Consider the following 20374-nt stretch of genomic DNA (forward strand, 5'->3'; position numbering starts at 1 on the left):
GAAGGGAGTTTGCTGGGGGAGGGGCACATCCCCGTCTTCATCAGAGCGGCCCTTCAAATCACTCCAGAAACCTTAGCATTTATAAAAACTGGCAGATTTATTCCGTAGGGGCCAATTTTTCAAGAAGCTAAAGGTGAAGGTGGGAGAGGGGAGGTTTCCTCCCCTTTTCCTTTCTCCCTCCTTTTATTTTCCCCAGGGGGTAAAAATGGCCTGGCCCCCAAAACCTACCCAAATAAAAAAAACAAAACAAAACAAAACAAAACAAAACTGAGGTTCCAAAAAGTTACAGCATCTTAATTCCTCATAGAAAAGGGGAAGGAGCCAAAGGGAAGGGAGTTCCCTGGGGTGGGGGGTGGAGGTGCCCCCAGCCTGGTGGGACACCCCCCCCCCCTTAAATAGCTGCCCCAAATGGGACAAGCCTGGGGCACAGCATTTAAAAACTCCCCATACCCCATTTTATCAAAACCAAAGAGAAAAAAAAATTTCCCTTTCCCCCCAAAAAACCTAAATATATATATATATTTTTTTTTCTTAAAAAAAAAAACAAAAATTCGAAGGCATTAAGCGTTAAAGTGAATCTAGAACAAGGGAATGTGAGATTCCCTCCTTCCTCCCCCCTTACTGTGGGGTTCATTGGTACATCCCCAGCGGAGGAACCAGCCCCAAGGAGAGGGGAAGGACCAAAGGGAGCAAAGGGTGGGGGCCTCCCCAGCCAATCAGCAGCCAGTATGGGTGTGGGCACGTTGCCAAGGAAGCCACACCCCCTTGGAATTTTCCAAGTAGGATGGGGAGCGGGGACGACGCATTCCTGTGTAGTCTTCAGCCAATTCCAAGTCAAGTTGAGGCAGGGAAAGCAGGGTGACAGGCGGGGTGTGCAGAAAGGACATACGGGATTTTCGGGAGCCCTGTGGTCAGGGGGAACCCCGCTTCCTCAGCTCCTGGACAAATGCTGGAAGGAAACAAGGGGCAGAGGTCAGGGGCGGAGCCTCTTCCCCCTTCCCTTCCAGAACAGGGCTCTCTGCAAGGGATGCCTCCAAAATAGACATTTCAAATTTAAAAAACCGCCTCACCTTCAATGATTTCCTCTTTCACTTTCTGCAGTTCCTTCCTCACCTCTTCCAGAAGCTCCTGGAAATAATGGGGTGTAACCAGTCAGGAAGGGTACCTGGACTTGTAGAAATGAATCCTCCCTTTCTTAATGACTGAAGGGCCCGAGGAATAAGGTTCAAGGACCACACACACACACACACACACCCCACCCACCCACACACACACACACACACACACACACACAATGACATCACTGATAAAGCCATAGAGTGACTGGAGAATTCTAGGGGAAAATTCTGGATCCTTGGAGCCAGATGAAAAGTACTGGAGGACATCCAGTACCGGGGTTGGCAAATACATTCCAGTCTCCTGCCAATTCCAGTTGGTGACGGATGGCTGGGGCTGGTGTGCTGGAAAGGACTCTGGGTACTCCTCAGGAAGGAGTGATAGATTAGTAAGGTCTGTCCGGGCACTGGCAGAGGAGGCTGTGGTTCCAGTGTCCTCCCGACCTGATTGAATCCCTCCATGTCTCGGATTGGAAAACGGAGGCTTCAGAGGCTTTATCATGGAATCACAGGGCAGGCCAGCGGCAGCGTTTGGACCCAGATCTCCTGTCTTCCCGTGGCCCCTTTCTAGCCCCCGATTCTCACCCCTGGCCCCTCCCCTGAGCTACCTGTTTCACTCTCTCCAGGTCTGACTCGTCACTGGAGCTGGGCGTAGAGGGGTGGGCCTCAGAAGTGGTCACAGAAGAAGAAGACTTCATCCTAGGCGAGTCGGTGTGGTTTGGAATAGAAATGAGGTTAGAGAGGGGGTCCGTCTCCCCTGCTTCCCCTTCCAAGGGTCACATGGTGTTCCTTCCTACAAAGTGGGCAAATCCGACTATTTCCGGGGGGATGGGGCCCCAGCATTGATGGCCCACCTTGGCAAGGTTGTGCTGTTCTTTTCCCAGGGTCTCCGCACAGATTCTGGGGGAAAGACAATGAACCGGGAAGATCAGGGGCAAGGAAGGTCCTGCCTCAATCTCCACCCCCTAGCTTCATCAGCCCCTGTTCAAAGAAACGTCTCCGGAGACCACAATCCCCAGCAGTGTTGGCACAGACTCCCCCATGGAGGGGAGGGGGCGGGAGGGGCGTTCCGGGTGAGAACAGGGCATCCTGACACATAGCTCCTGTGGCCGGACCGGCTCACTCACCACTCTGGGCTGGGACTCTAGCCTCTGGCTCCTCCTGCTGGTGGGAAATAAAACTGTCATGAGACGGGCGGCTCGTTCTCCTCCTCCAGCTTCAAACCCCGCCCATTCCTAGCACACCCCCACCGCCCTCCCCAGTATCCCTACCCGAATGGTACAGCCTAAGGTGCACGTGGCAGGAAGAGCCCCTAACTCACATTGGCAGATTCATCCTTGGGGGGTTTCTCCCCAACTTGTGTGGCTTTCCTTCTGCAGGAGGGACAGGCAAAAACAGATGGCTTCAGCCCTCCCTCAGCCACTCGGTAGTTCTTAACCAGAGTTCTAGAAAGGTGGATTCTAAGGCGTAGAGTTCTGGAATTCTCTAAAACTTGAGTTTTAGAAGTTAAAGAGAGTGCTGTTCTCCAGCTGGGGTGCGGGCCTTACACTGCTCCCATCTGGGAAGCACAACGCGCTAAGGGTGGAGGGCTCTCTGTCTTCCGCTGCTTGGGATTCTAGGAATCTGAGTGTCCAACATGCCCAGGCAGGATCTCCTAAGGGGAGACCTCCTGAGGTCCTAGAATTCTGGGTTTTAGAACATTCTAGAGGCTACCTGGGTGGTTGCAAACCTCAGCCATCTCAGGAGAATGGAATCTCCAGCATGAGATCCCAAACCTGGCTGTCAAAGAGGGAACTTTCACCCAAAGAAACAAACGCATTGGGAATCTGAGCCCTCCCCCAACCCGGCCCTACTGAACTGGAATCTCCGGGTGATGACTGCTGGTCTCGGGACGCCTTCCCAGAGCTTTCCAAGGCACTGACTGCTCCAGGCTCCAGGCTCAGGCTCACCTCCGGGCCAGCATGGCGTTCATTTCTTCCATCAGCCCCCCGCCCGTGCTCCGGCCGCTGTCTGCTTTGGGGGCTGAGGGCCCCCCTGAGGCCTCCTCCTGCTGGAGAAATTACAAAGAGGAAGGGGCTTTATGCGCAGGCCTCTTGCCACCCCCCCCCCCAGCCCTCCTGTGACAGCCCCCCACCCCCCCTCCCCCAGGCAACTCTGGCCTCATTCCATTATCCCATCAGGGCCCCATCACCCCACATCCTGCGGGACCTGGCCCCCTCACCTTGCTGACTTTCCTGAGTTTGGCTCCGGCAATGGCGGCCGCAAGGCCGGGGGCCCCAGTTCCGCCACCACTGGGGCCTTGTGCTGTGGGGAGAGGGGGCGCAGGGGGCGGGCCTCCCCCTGCTCCATGCCCTGCGACCGAGACCCCTGAGGGGGACACCCCAGGAGGTGGGGGGGGACCCGGAGGAGGGGGAGGTCCTGGAGGGGGGGGCGGCCCCCCAGCTGGAGGAGCAGGTGGGCCTCCTGAAAGAAACAGAGAAAGAGGGTGCTAAGAGAGAAGCCTCGCCCCTCGCTGTCCAGCTGGCCCACCCCCCTCCTCTGGGGAGTCCCGCCTCCACGTCCCCCCAAGGCCACCACCAAGCACTCACCTGCATTGGAGACCCGGCGCTCCATGTGCTCCGGCGGGCCCGGGGGCTGCCTGAGAAGGGGCGACAGAGCTGCTATCACTCGGGGTCCCCGAGGATGGCCAGCAACCTCCCGACTTCTCTCTCAGGTCTCCAGGGGGGGGGCTGACTGCCTTCCCCCCCCCGGGGGCCCAGGAAAGAGTTGGGGGGAAGGGCAGGGACAGGGAGACCAAGAGGTGAGGCTTCTAGTCATCAGACCGTCAAGAACGTTTGAATCACAAAATGCCCAAGATCTTTTAAAACGACTGACTTGTGGACTCTGGGAATGTGGGGACCAGGATTTGACGGGGTCAGAACGTGCTGCAACTCTGGGTGTGGGAACTGCTCGAACTCTCCAGGAGGTGGGGTTTTCTGAAAGCCCTTCATTCTTAGCCCCCTGGGAGTAGGAACACTGGGGAAACAAAGTTGGAGAGTGCCAGACTCTGGGAGTCAGGGGTTCTGGAACATCCTAGAACGCTGGTAGTGGTAAGGCTCCCCACCCAGGGGCTGGCCCCACCTTTTCTGCTGTTCCACCTCCTCTGGGGCAGGACCGTTCTGGACAGACCAGGTGGAAGGTGCTGCTGGTGGTGGCGGTGGCGGAGGCCCCCCTCCTGGAAGGTGAGAGTGGAAAGGGTGGTGAGTCAACCCTGGAACTCTGCCCCACCCAGCAGCTCTCTCGCTCGGCTCTCCCAGGAATCTCGCCCGGAGGCTCTCGCTTCCTTCTTCCTCCAGGACCCCGACCCTCGGGCTCGGGTGTGGGTTAAAGGTCCCCCCACCAGCCTCCCTTGACAGAACTGGTTCGAGCCGGGTGCTCTGATGATGCCCAGCGAGGGCAGCGATGCCCATGGGGCCGTCACCTACCCCGTGTCTTGCGGACCAGAGTTTGCATGAACCCCGCCAATTCGGGCTGATTCCAGCGTCCAGGTTTTTAACCACCGTCACCGCCACTCAGACCCCAGCCCGAGAATGCCTTTCCCAGAAAGGTCGAGAGCCTCTTCCTCACCCGCCTCCAAGCCTCTGGTTCCCACAACCTGAACCACCCACCATCTTTTTCTGTGCCCCCAGAAGGGCAACCCCTTCCCCCGCTGGCACTGAGGTTGCCCCGGGAAGCGAACCCCTCTGCCATCGGGGTATCTGAAGTGCCACGGTGGCCGCCCCGGACGCCGGTCTCCTCAAGCCCTACTCCTCAGAGTATTGTCTGTGCACTGGCAGCCCCATATTCACCGGGGCGCTTACTACAAATGCAGGGGCACAGGCCCCACCCCAGCTGAACTGGAACCCGCGTCTACCTACACGCCTGGGGCGGGGGGGCGGGGGGGGGGAGAGCAGGTCCACGTTTCACACTGATCGGAGGTCTTTTTCTTCATAGCGATGCCAGAAAACTAACCGATGACGTATCACTACAATGGGCACCTAGTGAAAGGGCACAGGGAGCCTTCTGGGGCCTGGAAGTATCTCCATCTTGATCGGGGAGGCGGTCACCTGGGAGTCGCGCGTTTTACACATGGGTGCACGTGGGGCACAGAGGGGCCCGTGCAAAATCCTCACCGTAGAATCTCCACGGTAGCGGTGAGTTAGCAATGAATGAGAATGGGGCTAATTTGGGGCGCCTGGGGGGCTCAGTCGGTTGAGCATCTGACTTCGGCGCAGGGCATGATCTCACGGTGTGTGGGTTCGAGCCCCGGGTGGGGCTCTGTGTGGACAGTTCGGAGCCTGGCGCCTGCTTCCGATTCTGTGCCTCCCTCTCTCTCTCTCTCTCTGCCCCTCCCCGGCTTGTGCGCGCTCGCCCTCTCAACAATAAATAAGTAAACATTTAAAAAATGGGGCTAATTTGAGAGCGGTAAAGTGGCAGGGCTCAGCGGTCCCCTCTGCCCAGTTTCGAACCTTCCAATGCCTCGAGGGCGCTGGCCATGCCCGCGGCGAACTGTGCTGCGTCCTCCTTGCTCCCGAAGTTGAGGCCCCAGACCTGGCGGGCGTCGCGCCACTGGTGGAAGCTGGGGGTGGCCTGGTTATACTTGATACCCCGGACGATGGCACAGTTGATGACCACCTTGGCAGGAGGGGAAAGGCGGGTGAGGACGGTGGGGGCAGCGGTGGGGGGCAGAGCCCGCACAGGAAGAGGGAGAGGGAGGCGGAGGCTTCACCTGCTGGTCTGGCTGCATCTTCCAGCCGACAACCCGGAAGGAGTTGGCCGTGGGGTTGTGGTAGATCTGGACGCGGCTGAAAGCCTGGGGCCCCGTGCCTGCCGGCAGCCATCGCTTGTTGGTGTCATCGTAAAGCATCACGGTGGCCCAGCTGGAGCAGATCACGGTCTCACTGCGGGGTGGGGGGGGGAAGGAAGGAGAAGGGCAGGTTAGCACAGCCGAGCACGGGCCCCACCCTCCACGGGCTGGTCACCTCCATCTGGGTCTCCCGGGGAGATTTGGAGATTCACGGCGTATGAGGGGGAGACAGGCCTGCAGGGAGACCGAGGCAGAGACTGAGAGAGAGAAGCAGACAGGTGGGACAGAGACAGACTGAGTGGAAGGGAGACAGACAAAGAGGCCAACTGGGAATGTGAGGGAGAGGAAGAGTCAGACGGATAGACGGCAAGAGACAAATGTACTGACGGATGTGGGGAGACGGGTGAGGGAGGGAGAGCCAGAGACAGAGAGACAGGCGGAGGGAACAAATGGGAAGACAGGGGCTGGGGAAAGAGACAGACAAGCACCTAGTGAGTGAGGAGAGACAGGCAGACAGTCCGAGACAGACGGACGGAGATTCAGGGGAGCGGGTAAGAGTTGGACACGGGGGCTCAGGAGAAGCAGGACAGGGGGGACCCGGCAGGAGCTCTGTGCAGCACTGGGGACCAGCCCCCGCCCGGTGCTCTCAGACTCGGTTTCCCTGTCTCTGCCAGGGTGCTTGACCACCCCCCTTCCCCCACAGCCCTCACTCCCCGGCTCAGGTCAGGGGAGGAAGCGGAGGCTCAGGGAGGGGAAGGGTGAGGTCTGCAGTGGGCGGAACATGGACGCTAGATCCCAGGCTCTTCCGCCCCATCCATCCGGCCCCGGGCACCAGCCGCCATCAGCAGACGCTCCCTGTTCTCTCAAGCCTATGTCTTGGGCAGTGATCCAGACAGGCCCGGCCCCACCCTCTAGGGCAGTAGACAGTCCTGTCCAGGGACAGTGCCAGCCCAAGGCCAGGCTTGGGGTGCTCAGAAGGAGCACCCGCCCTGGCCTGGGGGTTAGGGACGACTTCCTGGAGGAAGTGACATCTGACTCAGCTTTGGCAGGGAGGAGTCAGGACACCGGTTCTGAGTTCAGGATCTGATATTCAGAGACGTGGGTTCAAATGCTCCCTGAGACGCCTACTCCATGTGACTCAGGCCAGCACCTTCCCACCCAGGTACTCATCTTCCTTGCCTGCAAACTGGGGAGATGACAGTCCCCACCTCCCGGGGCAGTGGGAGGAGTAAACGAGTCTGGGCACAGACAGCCCTTGGCAGAGTGCCCGGCACGTACTGAGTGCTTAGTAACTGTCAGCATCCCTTTCACGACACCCTGAACGGACACCCCTGGGGAGTCAGACGGCCACATCTCCCCGGAGCCCCCATCGGTCCTGGAGAGGTTCCATGCCCCCTCCCCCAGTGAGGGAACTCAGGCTCCCAGACGGGAAGTGACTTGCCCAAGGTCACACACAGACCAGAGGGAAGCACTGGTCCCCACCCCGCCCCACCCCACCCCCAGCAGACTTTTTCCTGAAAAGAGGAAGTTGGTGGTCAGGGGTTTCCGGGGAGATAAATTATACTTGGCAATGGTTCTGCCTCTGCCAGGGCTGGGGGCTGGGGCGTGACGCTGACGTTGTAAAAGACAGGGCAGGGAAAGCCCCTCAGCAGGCCCAGGCCCCGGTTCCTAGGCCAGGAAGCTGAGCCCCCCGTTCCCCCTCGCACGTTTATGTAATCACAGCGCCTCCCTCCCATCGGGCACTAGAGCCGGTCAGGCACTCTAAGCCCTTTGCAAAGGGACACCCATTTTATGCCCACGGCAGCCCGCCAAGACGGGCACTATTTTATCTTCATTTTGCAAGTGAGGACTATAAATGGAGGCCCAGAGAGGTGGAGTGACTTGGCCTCGATCACACAGCTGGTAAGCAGCAGAGCAAGGACTTGAACCCCCGCCACCTGGCTCTCAAGCCCGCAGTCGTAGCCACCGGGGAGACTGCGTGGGCCCCACCCAAATATCAGGTGCTGTTTCCAGACAAGTGCGGCCTCGGGGACTGTTTCTGGCTCCCGCTGCCCCTGGCAGAGCAGGGTTAAGGCCTCGCCCACACCTGCCACCCACACCCAGGGCAGACTCTGGCCAGGCGCCCGGGGCTATGGTTGCCACTCCACCCTGCCTGCACTTTGCTCTCCCAAGCAGCCTTGCCCTGCTGAGTCTCTGGCCCGGCTGGAGAAGCGGGGAGTTGACCCTCTCCAGGCCACGGCGTCCCCGTGAACAGCAGAAGGATCTTATAGAAACACAAGTCGCAAGTCGGATCGTGGCCCTTCTCTTCTCGGAAGCTCCCGCGGCTCCCGCAGAATAAAAGCCAACTTCTCTCTGTGGCCTGTCTGGTCCGTGTTCATCTCTGAGCTCATCCCTTCCCTCCCTCAAGCTCGCTGTTCCGGCCCCACTGCTCTGTTCCAGCCCCGCAGTCGTCAGGCCCTCCTTCAACACGCCAGACACATTCCCGCCTCGGCCCCGTGCACTTCCTCATCCTGGGTTCTCGCCTCCTTCAGGTCTCCCCTTAGGATGTCACCTCTTCCGGGAAGCCCTCCTCAACTACTCCATCTGGAAAAACTCCTCCCTCTCATCCCATGTTCCCTGTTTCTCAGCAGGGATCCTTCCTGACAGATCCCTGCACCGCTGTGTCCCCACAACCTATGTACCTGGCACGTAATGGACACGCAACGGTTGCCACATTCGCCAAGTAGTTGTTAATCGTTAAAGGGAAAACTCTTAACGAAGGCGCCCACCTTTATGGGTTAGCCTGCGTCCCCGACACTGTTGTAGGTACAGAGCCCCAATTTGCCCAATGAACCTTGGGACGTGGGCTCTGGTGCTTTACCCGTGTTTTACAGATGAAGCACTATGGGCACAGAGGGGTCAAGACACTTGTCCCAGGTCATTTGGCAAGTTAAGCGGAGGGGCTCCTGTCTGTACCCTAGTCTACCCAAGTTCTTAGTCTCATTTAAAGAGGAAACAGCTAAGCTGAATTTTTGAAGAGGCAAGGTATAAAGTGGTGCATATCAGAGGTTTAAAAAAAAAAAAGGTGAGAGGATATAAATACATCTGCACACAGGGTGGTGAGGTGATATAGGCAGGGGCTGCTTCTCAGGAGACTAACCACGGCCGGCCGGCCGGAGGGCCCCTGGGGGCCTGAGGAAGGATGGAGGAAATGGACGTTTAGGACGGTTTACCCTTTTGAATTGCTTATTTCTTTTTTCTTTTTCAACCCTGGGCTGGTGTCACCTATAAGATGCTGCTTCGTTACTCAAGTTCAAAAAATAAAACTGTAAACCAGGCAAAAAAAAAAAAAAAAAAAAAAGCTGGAATGGAAAATCCCACAGCCCGGGCAGCAAGGAGTGAGTTTGAAACGGGGTCCGCCTGATTCCCCCAGTCTCCCGGGGTCTCGCACCCTTGGTTTGACACGAGAGAGCCTTAAATCCCAGCCAGCCCAGGACCTATACCTTCCCATAAGTCCCTACATTCTGGAAAGTGCTAACATGTGGTGGATGACAAAGGGCTCAAGTCACCCCCGTGCTATGTGGCTTCACCTCTCTGAGTTGCAGTTTCCAGCCCTGGAAACCGTAACTCACCGGGCTTTCTCTAAGGATTCAAAGAGATAAGAAGAGCCCTGAACTCAGGACCTGGGACTTGGTACTGGCTGAACAAGGGAGTCAGAACAGGAGCAAGAGGGCTCCCGGTCACTGAAGGCAATCACGCATAGTCACTCTGGTTTACTCAAGCCTTCCCGATTAGAGGCTTGCCCTTCCCTCCCCTGCTTCATTCCCCCCTCAAGATTCACCCCACAGCCTCCTTAAACCATAAAACTTGGAATCCAGTCGCCCCAGGCGCATACCACCTTTCCAAACCACAAACCTTGGAAGCCATCCTGGATGAGGAACCAGGTCTTTGGGCTTGTGTGGATTCTTTCTAGTCCCTCCTCCCCGAAAAGCCTCAGTTTCCCATAAATGAACAGGAAGAAAGGGTTCTTTTTGCTTCTCTGCATTATCTTAAGTGTTCATACAGCAAAATCACGTTACTTGTATTTTTTTTTTTAAGAGCATTAAAAGCCCTGAGAAGGCCCTGAGTTCAAATCCAAAGTTGCCTACTTCCACAGACTTTAATAAGTGATTTACTTAAACTCTCTGTGCCTCGGTTTTCCCATGGAGGGGGGCAGTCATAATACAGTGCCTGGCACTGAGTAGATGTCTGATCAAATGGTCTCATTATTAAAAAAAAAAAAAAAAAAAAAAAATTTAATGGTAATAATTACCATAACTGGAAGAAGAAAGAAATGGACCCAAATACTTGAGTCCCTTCTGCCCCGAGACTCTCAGACCTCTGCCCCCTTTCTCTGCCTTCCCAGAATTCCAGCTGAGTCTCGGATACGGCAGACACTCAACAAATATTTGTCAAACTGGGAGAAAAAGAACTATATCTTGTAATTTTCCATTTTTTTTAAATTTTTAAATTTTTTTTTAATTATTTTTTTTTTTTTTATTTTTGAGACAGAGAGAGACAGAGCATGAGCAGGGGAGGGGCAGAGAGAGAGAGACACAGAATCTGAAGCAGGCACCAGGCTCTGAGCTGTCAGCACAGAGCCCGACGGGGGCTGGAACTCAGACTGTGAGATCCTGACCTGAGCCGAAGTCGGACGCCCAACCGACTGAGCCACCCAGGAGCCCCGTAATTTTCCATTTTAACATCCTCTCTTCCGACTGCCCCCAAGACTCTCCCCAGCCAAACCAGACAGAAATCAGAAGATCCCAGTCCCCTCCCTTCCATCTACCCTATCAACTTCTGATGGATCTCGGGCCAGGCCTTCCTCTCCATGAGCCTCAGTTTCCCCAGCTGCCCTCAGGCAGAGGCACGGGTCTTTTTGAATGCTAGCGGTCCTGGGAGAGGGGGCACGGCCCAGGAAGTTGGGTGTGGCCATCAGCAGGGAAGACCACCCCCCCCCCCAGGTGGGACACGCTTTAGTTCAACTTCTGCCCCCACCCCCCAGGAGGTGGGAGGTTTGGCCGCATCCAACAGTAGGGGGGGGCCTGTGGGAGGACCAAGGCCTCTGGGACTGGGGGAGGGGGGTGGGAGGCCGGCCCAGACGCTGCTCCTGCCCTTTTAAGGTCTCACAGTGAGTGAGGCAGCACTAACTCGGACATCCGCCATCCGCCTTCCACGGGCCTGGGACCGGAAACGCGAGGGGGGGGGCAAGGGGCGGGGCTGGGGGGGGGGCAGTGGGAGAGGAGAGTCCCCCGGGAAGAGGGTGAGGGAAGAGAGCCTGGCTCCCGAAAGAAGCCCCCTCTCCAGGGCAGACCTGGAGGAGACGTTGCTACAATGGGGGTAGGCAGGAGACCTTGAGGGTGTCTGTGGGTTTCCCCCTTGCTCCAAATTTTCCTACAAGCACTTTCACATGCGGAGGGGACTCTCTAACGGTCACCAACAGGAATGCCACTCTTAATGTCAGAGGGCAGGGGCATGGGGAACGTGAGGGAAGTGGGAGGACGTGGGCACCAGGGGGTTAATCCCCAGTCGTCCCAGGGGCCTCCCCCCTGAAGCCGGGGGCTTTGGGGGCAGGAAGTCCCCTAGAGAGTGGAGGAAGGGAGATAGTATTGTCAGGCTCAGGCCCCAAGGGAGAGATTATGGGGGGCCGGGGGAGGGGAGAATGGGGGGAGGGTCTACTCTGGTCCCCCCTCAGCCCACACCGGCCCCGCCCTCAGGTGAGCCCAGGAGTTCTCAGGGAGGCCCAGGTAAGACAAAATCCCCAGGTCCTTTGGGCCCCCCACCCCCAGGATTCAATTCCTGGGAAGAGAGCTGGAGCTGTCTTGGAAGCCTGGGTCCCAGGGGGAGAGGGCTGTGACCTTGAGGCTTCACAGCGTGCCCCCTCCAACCCAACGGCTCCGGATGGCCAGGAAGGGGGGCGGTGGTGAGAGCAGGGGGAGGCGCGTGGTGGGGAAAGCAGCCGGCCCCCTGCGCTCCTTGCCCGCCCCCCCACACCAGCTGTCTCGACAGGTGAGTCAGGAAGACAAAGGCCCCTCTTCCCCCAGCTGCCGCGCCCCCTCCCTCCCCAGGACCGCGCAGGTGGGGGCGAGGGGCCGCCCTTCTGGCCCCGGGCCCGGGAGCCGCCCTCCGCGGGGAGCGCTCGGGCTCGGTCCTAGGCACAGCTTGCTTAGAGCTGAACGTGGGTGGGGAACGGCGAGGGTGGGGAGTCCCAACCAGACCCCTCGAGGCTGCGCCTGGGTCTGTGGGTTCGCCCGCACCAACCTCCACAGGAGGATGAGGGCCCCCCAAATTCGGGGGGGTGAAGCACCCCCGAAGTTAAGCGAGGTCCCACTGGAGAAGGCTTTTTCTAGAGTCATGTAACGAGAGACCCCCCCCTCAAACCAAGGTCTACGTCTCGAATCTCTCTTCCAGGTTCCAGGGACCCCCAAAACCAGTCCCCCCCCAATCCCTTCTGGAGCCCCAGTTGAGATTGTGGGGGGTGGTCTGAGCCCTGCCTAAATCCTGGCCTCCACGCAGGGAGTATCTGCCAACTTGGAGGTTCTCCGAAAAAGTCTTTAAGAAATTCGGGAGTCCTCCGAGCGCCCCCAAATCTGAGGGCTCCCAGGAGAACCTCAGCGGCACCACCCCGAGCCTTAGGAGTCATGGCGAAGTGGTCAGTAACTGGAACTCGTCCAAGGGGGCTCGGCCTCAAATCCGAGGCCCCCAGTGCCCTGTCCCCAAATTCCAGCCCGGAGCAAGCTGGGGGAGGGGGACAAAGGCGGGGCGAGGAGCCCGCGCGGAGCGCGGAAGGGTTTGGAGGCAGTTCGAGGCTCACCTCATGGCTGCTCAGCGGGCGGGCGGCGCACCCACGGGTGGGTGCTCCCGGGGCGCCCCTGGCTCAAGGTTCAGGGGTTCGGGGCTGGCTCCAGGTTCTGCTCAGTCTCCCCCAGGGTCCCGCCCCATAGAGTCCGGCTTCCTGGGGGGAACGTGGACGGGACCGGGCCGGGTCCTCAGGCGCCTCCTCCCTCTGGAGGTTTGGTCGGGGGTCCCTGCGGCAGAAAGGGGGTGCGGCGTCCCGTCCCCGGCGCGCCCCCTCGGCCGGCGGCGGGTACAATGTTACTCTTACTACTGTACTTCTCTTCGCTACATTTCGTTCCAAAATTCCACTCCCCGCACCCACAATGCCCTGCGCCTTAAAGGGGCCGCGGACACCTCAAGGCAGTTTGAGGGTGGGGGTGAAGGGCGCTTAAAAGGGCAACGCGGAACCCTAGACTTCCGCTGTTTACCTCTTCCCCAACGTTACTGCATGGGGATGCATGCCGAGGGTCGCCCCCAAATTACGGGGGGAAGTTTGGTGGAGGGTAAGGGTTCCTTCCTGGATCCCTCGTTCTCTCCCACGATGGAAATTCCTAGGAGGATCTTAATGGGGACACAATTTCTTCTCACCCTCCCCTTCGACTTCTCCATTTCTTCACATTCTGCTTAATGGAGGGGGCGGGGGGAGCGATCTGGTTAATCCTAGATTCTCTCAAATTTTCTCCCTTAAAGGCTACCTTCAGACTCCCAAAGTTCCCTTCTCTGCCAATTTATGAAGGGTTCCTGCGGGGTGAACCCCTTCCCCAGCACAGACGGGGGCGATGGGCCTGGAGGGCCCCATCCCTCTCACCGCCCCCCGCCCGCCCCAGGAAGGTGAGGAGGAAGTGGGCCGAGGGGGCGCGGCCGGCCGCTGACTCACAGCAGCGGGGTGGGGGTGGGGGGGTGCGGCGCTGGACCTGGGTGGGGATAGGGCTCCCGGTTCCTGTGTGGATAAAACCCCTGGCCCCCTCCCCACGCACGCCCCGCCGTGACTCAGTTTCGCCCGCAGAGGATGGCGGGATCATCCAGCAATCGGAGGGCGCGGAGGCAGGGGCACCCACCCTAGTGCTAGCTTCTGGGAACCCCCTCCCCCACGCGCCGGCTTGGGGCTCAGCCCCGACACCCTCCCAGGCTTCCGCAGCAGGTCCCGCAGGCCCCGCCCCACGTGACGCCGCTAGTGGTCACGCCCCTCCCGTAGAGCGCCACCTGGCCGGGGTGAGGTGCCTTAGGCGTGGGTAGGATGCCTGGGAAATCATCGGTTCAACGGTTACAAATGGGTAAACTGAGGCCTGGAGGTAAGGAATAAATCTGGCCCATAGCCGTCTTGCCTGAGCCCTCAGAGCCCACAGTGGTGTTTGGGTGCAAGGTATGAGTGTAAAACCAACGATTCTCGGGGCCCAGCCGACTAGATGAGGGAATCGGCTTTCCCAGCCTTTATGCTAGCCTGGTCCTCTCTACCCGGATGCTGTGCTGACCTCCTTCACCTCATCCTTCGAGGCCATGCTCTGACAGATTTCATCTCTGAAGAACTGAGTAATCTTCCCTTCTCTACCCCGCTCTGTGAGATCTTGAACGCTGATCCATCTAAGTTATAATTATTTCCCACTGTGTCTCCTAAGCTGCGAATTCTTTGGGGGCAGGGGTGGACTTGATCAGTTTCTGCCTCACTCAATCCAGCCAGGCCCAGCACAGCAGCTCAACACATATTGATCCAACAGAATGGGAACCCTCGTTCTGTGTGACCTAGGGCAAATTTTTTCTCCTCCTGAGTCTCAGCTTTCCCATCTGTGAAATGGGAGAGGTAGCGCTTCTGTGTGCCGCCTGCAAACTTTTCTATAAAGGTCCAAATAGCAAATAACATGCCTCATCTTGAAAATGCCAGGTTCCATCCTGTCTCTAGGCTTTTGCCCTGGCTACTCCTTCTGTCTCGGAACACTGTTCCCTGGGATATTTGCATGGCTGGCCTGTTGTCTGTCATGTCTCTCCTCATGCTCAGTTGCCCCCTTCTCAGAGATCTTCCCTGATCCCCCTGTCTAAAAACCCAGGTGGAAAATTGAGTGGCTATGGGGTAGGGTAGGGGACCGAGAAAGACTTTGCATTGTATACCATTTTGTACCCTGTGAATTTTGAACCAAGTGAACTTATGACCCATTCAAAAATTTAAAAACCAAAGTAGCCCCCCTCCCGCAGACATCTTATCACCTTGCCCTGTTTTATTTTCCTCGGGACACTTATCAGTGTCTGAGATGATATATCAATTCTCTTGTTCGCTGTCTTCCCACACGCTAGTTGGTGGGTCCGTCAGGGGTGGGAATCTCAGTGGTTCTGCCTGGGTGATGGCTGTGAGCTGGGTCTTGCACACAGCAGGTACCCAATCCATATTTGCCAAATGAGAAGACAAATGTTGTTGTTGTTGTTGTTGTTTTCTACAAGAGAAATTGATTTTGAGTTATATAATTAAAATTTAATAATAGATACTCTCCCCAATCTCCCCCTAAAACAAATGAAAAATAGGAAAGGAAGAGGTTATTGAACTGTGCGATCTTTTTTGTTCTTAAGTGTACTTATTTATTTATTTTTTAAACGTTTATTTTTATTTGTGAGACAGAGAGAGACAGAGCATGAACGGGGGGAGGGTCAGAGAGAGAGGAAGACACAGAATCCGAAGCAGATCCAGGCTCTGAGCCGTCAGCACAGAGCCCGACGCGGGGCTCGAACTCACAGACCACGAGATCATGACCTGAGCCCAAGTCGGACGCTCAACCGACTGAGCCCCCCGGGCGCCCCACTTATTATTATTTTTTTGAGAGAGACAGAAGCGTGTGTGCAAGTGGGGGAGGGGAAGAGGGGAGAGAGAGGGGGAGAGAGAGAGAATCCCGAGCACGCTCTGTGCTATCCACATAGAGCCCGATACAGGGCTGGCTCCCGTGAACTGCAAGATCATGACCTGAGCTGAGATCAAAAGTCTGACGCTTAACCAACTGAGCCACCCAAGCACCCTGAACTGTGTGATCACTTAAGGGTCCGTTCAGCCCGAAAATACTTCAAAAACATTGGATTTGGGGTGGTTTGATTTTTCTTTTTTTGTTTTCAGATGGTGAGCGGAATTTCCCCTCTCATGAGACTTTCTGCGAGAGGGAAGGAGGAGAAGGGGAAATAAACATTCTGGGGTTCCTCCATCGGTTTGTCTTCCTTCCGCCGATCTGTGTAGCTGGGGCAGGGGAGTTTTCTTCCTTAGTGACCCTGAGGCCCCAAGTGGCAGAGGGTCCCCAGAGGGCAACAGCTGTCAGGCCTCCAAGTCCAAGGAAGAGTTTGAATGGGTGCCAGTGGGTTTTCTGGCCCCATTTGGGCCCTTCTGTAACACAAAAGGTGGGAAATGGCCAATAGGAACCTTTTCTTGGGTCTCTGTGTCTGCTCCCCTGTGCTCTTGTTTTCCTTTGAGGGACTGCCATTCCCCATCTCTCAATCCATCAGGTTTGGGTGGAGTGGACCTCAGCCTGTGGCGCTTGGGGTGGGCATGTGACCCCAGCCTGGCCAATCAGAGACACACTGACCGGTCGGCCATGTGGTCCAGTGTGGCCAGTGAGTTCTCAGCTCCCGGGAACCTGGGGTACTCCCTCCGCTGGGGATGTTGGGCTCCTGGGCCAGGAGGCTAGTGCTGCAACTCTCTGCTACCGCATGCGGAAGTCCACGCAGAGCAAATAAAACTAAGAGATCGTGCCTGATAACGTTATCTGACAACTGGATGTAGTCATGCCTCGAACTCTTCAATTACTTGACCCATTAAGTTCCCTGTCTTGCATTCCCAGGTGGAATTGGGCTTCTGTCAATTACAACGCAAACAATGCTGACAAATAACATCCTTCTGCTGCTGGGAAACTATCAACAGTCCTCTCCCCGAACTGCCTTCTCCGCCGTGCAAAGGACTGCAGGCTTGAGCCCCAGCTCCCTCCATCCCATTGAAGTGGTGACTCCCACCCCCCACCCCCACCCCTGCCTTCGTTTATGTGGCTCCACCCACCACCTCTTGGGACAGCTCCAAATTCTTGTAGGCTACGTGGGACCAATTCACCACTTCTCTCCTCCGAGACCCAGACCATCCTCGGAGACATCCCAGTGGTTTCTGCAGCACACCCAGTCTTTGGGGTTGGTCATAAACATTCCTCGAATTTTTCTGCCTTACTTATGGATGAAGGGGGTGGTGTTTGGGATGATGCATGGGGCTTTACAGAGCAATGCAGGGGACACATTTGTTGGGAGGAGGAGCAGTCTTCTCTGCTTCTGCATCACCCCACCCCCGCCCCGCCCCGCCCGTGCCCTGCCTCATCGTGTCTAGCACATTGCTTCAGGGCCAGGAGTGAGAATTTATTAACATACGAGGCAAGTCCCTTGTCTCCCCTGGCCTCAATTTCCCCAACACTAAAGGTAGGAGAGCTGCGTCACACGTTTCTAAGAGAAACATTCAAGAACAGAGGGTCCTTACCTGCCAGCGCCCTCCTGAGGCCTGGCAGAGCCGAGAATAAGCTTCAGCAATGACAGCGACCCTGGAGAGCAGAGAGAGACCCTCAGGTGGGGATCCTCCTTCCAGTACCCCATCCCCCCATTCCACCTCACCGCACCCCGACTCACTTGCAGTAGAGCCCTCCCCCAGGAGGTAAATCTGGGATGTCCTCTGAGGCCAGAGTCCGGAAAACCGTGTTCAGGCTGGGGGGCTCCTGAGCAGAGGAATACAGCTCTGAGAAGGAGGCAAGGATTATGGGAGTGTCCTTGCTTACCGGCCACCCCTCCCGCTATGCTTTTGGAGCCTGCTCACCAGAGACCCTGCGGCCCAGGGCTGCGTCCAGCGCTAGCTCCTTCCTGATTGCCTCCTCACAAGGCCTGGGGGCCCCGGGGAAGCAGACCAGGACGCAGGTCATGTTGTCCAAGCTGCCCTGGGGAAAGTGGAGAAAAGAGAGCCTGGTGGGACACGGTCGAATGCCCCAGCACGCCTCCACGCCCTTGGAAGCGGAGCCTCCCGACAATCTCAGCGTTCTAGTGCCCTCTTGCCCAATCTGGTTGGACACATTTCTCTCAAATCTTGCCCACCTGCCAGTCTAACCCAAGTCCTCTCCCCAGGACCAATCACCTAGACCACGCCCTCTCACTGTCCTAGCCAATCCCCATCAGAGAGCCACGCCCCTTCTCCGAAGCTCCTCCCACTCTGCTGTCTAGCTGCTCTTCCTTCTGGCACTAATCATACTTCAGGACCCAACTCCTAAATCCTAGGCAGTCCCATTCCAGAAGGCCACACCCTTTCTCTCAAGTCCCTCCCACTTACCTATCCTGCGTTACTGCTCTCTCATCTTGACTCAAGGCGGCCCTCAGTCTCCACCCTCTCCATATTTTGGTCCTGCCCACTCCGGCAGGCCACTCCCTTTAGTGGAGTCCTAAACTCTGGTTGAGGAAGCTTCTAAAACTCCCTCCTCCTTAGATCCTTTAACTTCTTCCCCTCAATGACTCCAAGCCCCGCCCCGAGGACCTTGCAGAGACACGTGTCCAATAGCTGCGCGCAGAGAAGTTCCGGGGCCAGGCCCAGGCAGAGGCGCGATGCCACCAGTCTCGCCAGGGCACCGCCAGACATCGCGTCCCACACACCGTCGGAGGCCAATAGCATGAACTCGTCCTCAGCCTGGCGAGCCAGGGCGGTCACCTCAGGCTCCGCGGAAACGAGCTGCAGCTCAGGAGGCCTTCCCGGAGCCTCTTTGTAAGCAAAGTCGCCCAGTGCCCGGGATACCGCCAGAGAGCCTTCGAGGCGCCGGCGGCGGATGGTGCCTCCCGCGTTGTGGATGCGCTCGCGTTCCCGAGGCCGGAGAGGCCGATGGTCCTCGGTGCTGAAGGCCACAGCGCCGGCGCGACTCAGCATCGCTCGGGAGTCACCACAGTGCGCCAGGTACAGAAAACGCGGGGAGACGAGCAACGCCACGGCGGTGGAGCCCCCCGGCTCGCCACGAGGCCAGAGCGCACGCAGGCGTGCGTCTGCGTTCAGGAAGGCTCGACGCAGCGCCCCGCGCACTCCCTCGGGCTCGTCGGGCGCGGTGCCCAGCGCCTCAAACACGTGGCCAGGCAGGTGGCGCGCGCCGAAGAGGGCGGCTCGCGCCCCGCCGTGGCCATCGAGGACCGCGAAGAAAGCCCAGCCTGGGGGTAGCCCGGGCAGAGCGAGCCAAGCGCAATGCGCGTCCTCCATGTGCGCGCGCCAGCCCTGCACAGCGCTCGCCCCAAAGCGCAGTCCCCAAGACGCGGCCGCACCCCCGTGTGGCCGCTGGAAGCATCGCGGCGCGTCCAGGAGCGACCGAGGCCCGTCGTGAGTCCTCCGTCCCTCCTCCTCCTCCTCTTCTGCCTCCTGTTCTTTGCGAGCTGACCAAAGGAGACATTCCAGCAGGCGGGCAAAGGCCGCCATCCTTCAGCCCTGGGATCAGGAAGCCTCCACCCTGCACCCGCCCCCCTTGGCCCCCCCGCCCCGCCACCACTCCATTAATCCCCTCCACTGTGAGATTTTAAACCACCTAAATCTCCTTCCTATGTCCTTGACCTGCACTCGAGTTACTAGAAGGGATTGGACTCCTGGGTGTCCTCTCTCCTGCACCTTCAAAGCGAAGGTTGGGATCTGGGTCACGGAAAATAATAAAAAAAATTAGCACTTACGTGCTACCACGATTTTGCATCCTCTCCGATTTAGAGAAGAGGAAACTGAGTCATAGAAGTAAACTGTGTTGCAGGGAAACGAATTCTAGAATCAGTGTTTTCTACTTTGGGTTTCGGGTCCCCAACCCTGCTCCCTCTAAGCTCCGCCCACCTCCGTGGTCCCGCCCCCAGCCTCAAAATCTTTAAATCCTTTCTTTTTTAGTTCGACCCCTCCACTTCTGGGTCTTGCCCCGGGACTTCAGTTGCTTCTTTTCCAGTTCGTGTCCATCCATTCAAGCACACAGCCTCAGACATCCTAATCTTCTCCGTTCTAGCTCCGCCTCTTAACTACAGGCTCAGCCGCTACTTTGTGGTGAGCCAAAGCTGGCCTCCTCTCGGTGGGTTACGCCTACCTTCTGGGCCGCGTCCCCAACCCTGCATGTTGTTATGTATTTTCTCTAGGCCACACCTCTACCTCCTGGGTCTTTGACCCCGCCCAACTACCTGCATCATTCTAAATTAATTTAAGCTCCACCCATATCTGAGCTCCTCCCCTTTTCTCAAACTTTCTGAGTAGTTTCTCCTGCCCCCTTTCCCACTCCCTCTTAGGATCTCAGCTCAGACCCTACCTCAGAGCGGTAGAATCTTTATACCCTCTCCTGAAAACCTCCCCTGGCTCCGCCCCAACCCACTCTGAGATCCACACCCCCATTCTAGGTTCCTTCATCATTTTCCCTCCTGAGCCCCTCTCACTACCCTATCCTAGGCTCCGCCTCTCTGCCGCTAGAGGCCGCCCCCTCTTCCATCTAGGCCCCGCCCTTCAGACCGCCTTCCGCGCCTTTTCGGCCGGGTGGTGTAACCTTCTAGCCCCGCCCCTTTCGTAGAAAAGCCACGCCCACCTCCCCTGGCCCCTCGGTGTTTA

The 20374-nt window shown here is 57.6% G+C and overlaps 2 protein-coding genes and 1 long non-coding RNA gene across 7 annotated transcripts; 1 reads left to right on the forward strand and 2 right to left on the reverse strand.

Annotated features, from left to right (window-relative positions):
- Positions 1-72: 72 nt before the first annotated feature.
- On the reverse strand, positions 73-13931 carry LOC122494937 (vasodilator stimulated phosphoprotein). Of its 4 annotated transcripts, none has more exons than XM_043600509.1 (13): positions 12773-13931; positions 5863-6034; positions 5603-5768; positions 4236-4329; positions 3704-3753; positions 3337-3578; positions 3065-3165; positions 2437-2488; positions 2243-2279; positions 1970-2015; positions 1724-1814; positions 1071-1128; positions 73-949 (listed from the first exon to the last, which is right to left on the reverse strand). In XM_043600509.1, exons 1-13 carry the CDS (start codon positions 12775-12777, stop codon positions 912-914), a joined length of 1152 nt encoding a protein of 383 aa, XP_043456444.1. In that variant the 5' UTR covers positions 12778-13931; the 3' UTR covers positions 73-911. The 4 variants fall into 4 exon arrangements, with proteins under 4 accessions (XP_043456444.1, XP_043456447.1, XP_043456446.1 ...); XM_043600512.1 differs by having other exon boundaries at positions 2243-2276; positions 3065-3162; positions 12773-13128; XM_043600511.1 differs by having other exon boundaries at positions 3065-3162; positions 12773-13128.
- Positions 11305-16965, forward strand: LOC122494955. The gene is made up of 2 exons (XR_006300301.1): positions 11305-11705; positions 16602-16965. It is a non-coding gene; the product is annotated as an uncharacterized LOC122494955 (long non-coding RNA).
- Positions 14986-20009, reverse strand: PPM1N (protein phosphatase, Mg2+/Mn2+ dependent 1N (putative)). Of its 2 annotated transcripts, none has more exons than XM_043600506.1 (5): positions 18311-19264; positions 17606-17723; positions 17422-17527; positions 17276-17336; positions 14986-15218 (listed from the first exon to the last, which is right to left on the reverse strand). In XM_043600506.1, exons 1-5 carry the CDS (start codon positions 19226-19228, stop codon positions 15078-15080), a joined length of 1344 nt encoding a protein of 447 aa, XP_043456441.1. In that variant the 5' UTR covers positions 19229-19264; the 3' UTR covers positions 14986-15077. The 2 variants fall into 2 exon arrangements, with proteins under 2 accessions (XP_043456441.1, XP_043456440.1); XM_043600505.1 differs by having other exon boundaries at positions 15212-16147; positions 18311-20009.
- Positions 20010-20374: the final 365 nt, after the last annotated feature.

The sequence above is a fragment of the Prionailurus bengalensis genome, chromosome E2, assembly GCF_016509475.1.
Source record: "Prionailurus bengalensis isolate Pbe53 chromosome E2, Fcat_Pben_1.1_paternal_pri, whole genome shotgun sequence".
NCBI lineage: Eukaryota > Metazoa > Chordata > Mammalia > Carnivora > Felidae > Prionailurus > Prionailurus bengalensis.

Excerpts from the sequence above, each read along its gene's own strand:
- LOC122494937 (XM_043600509.1), bottom strand. Across the intron at positions 3,579-3,703 it reads GCGCCGGGTCTCCAATGCAG|GAGGCCCACCTGCTCCTCCA; the intron begins GTGAGTGCTTGG and ends TGTTTCTTTCAG. Across the intron at positions 2,016-2,242 it reads TAGAGTCCCAGCCCAGAGTG|AATCTGTGCGGAGACCCTGG; the intron begins GTGAGTGAGCCG and ends TCTTTCCCCCAG.
- PPM1N (XM_043600506.1), bottom strand. The coding sequence starts at position 19,228 with ATGGCGGCCTTTGCCCGCCTGCTGGAATGTCTCCTTTGGTCAGCTCGC. Across the intron at positions 17,528-17,605 it reads CCTGGGCCGCAGGGTCTCTG|AGCTGTATTCCTCTGCTCAG; the intron begins GTGAGCAGGCTC and ends CCTCCTTCTCAG. Across the intron at positions 17,337-17,421 it reads GGGGGAGGGCTCTACTGCAA|GGTCGCTGTCATTGCTGAAG; the intron begins GTGAGTCGGGGT and ends TCTGCTCTCCAG.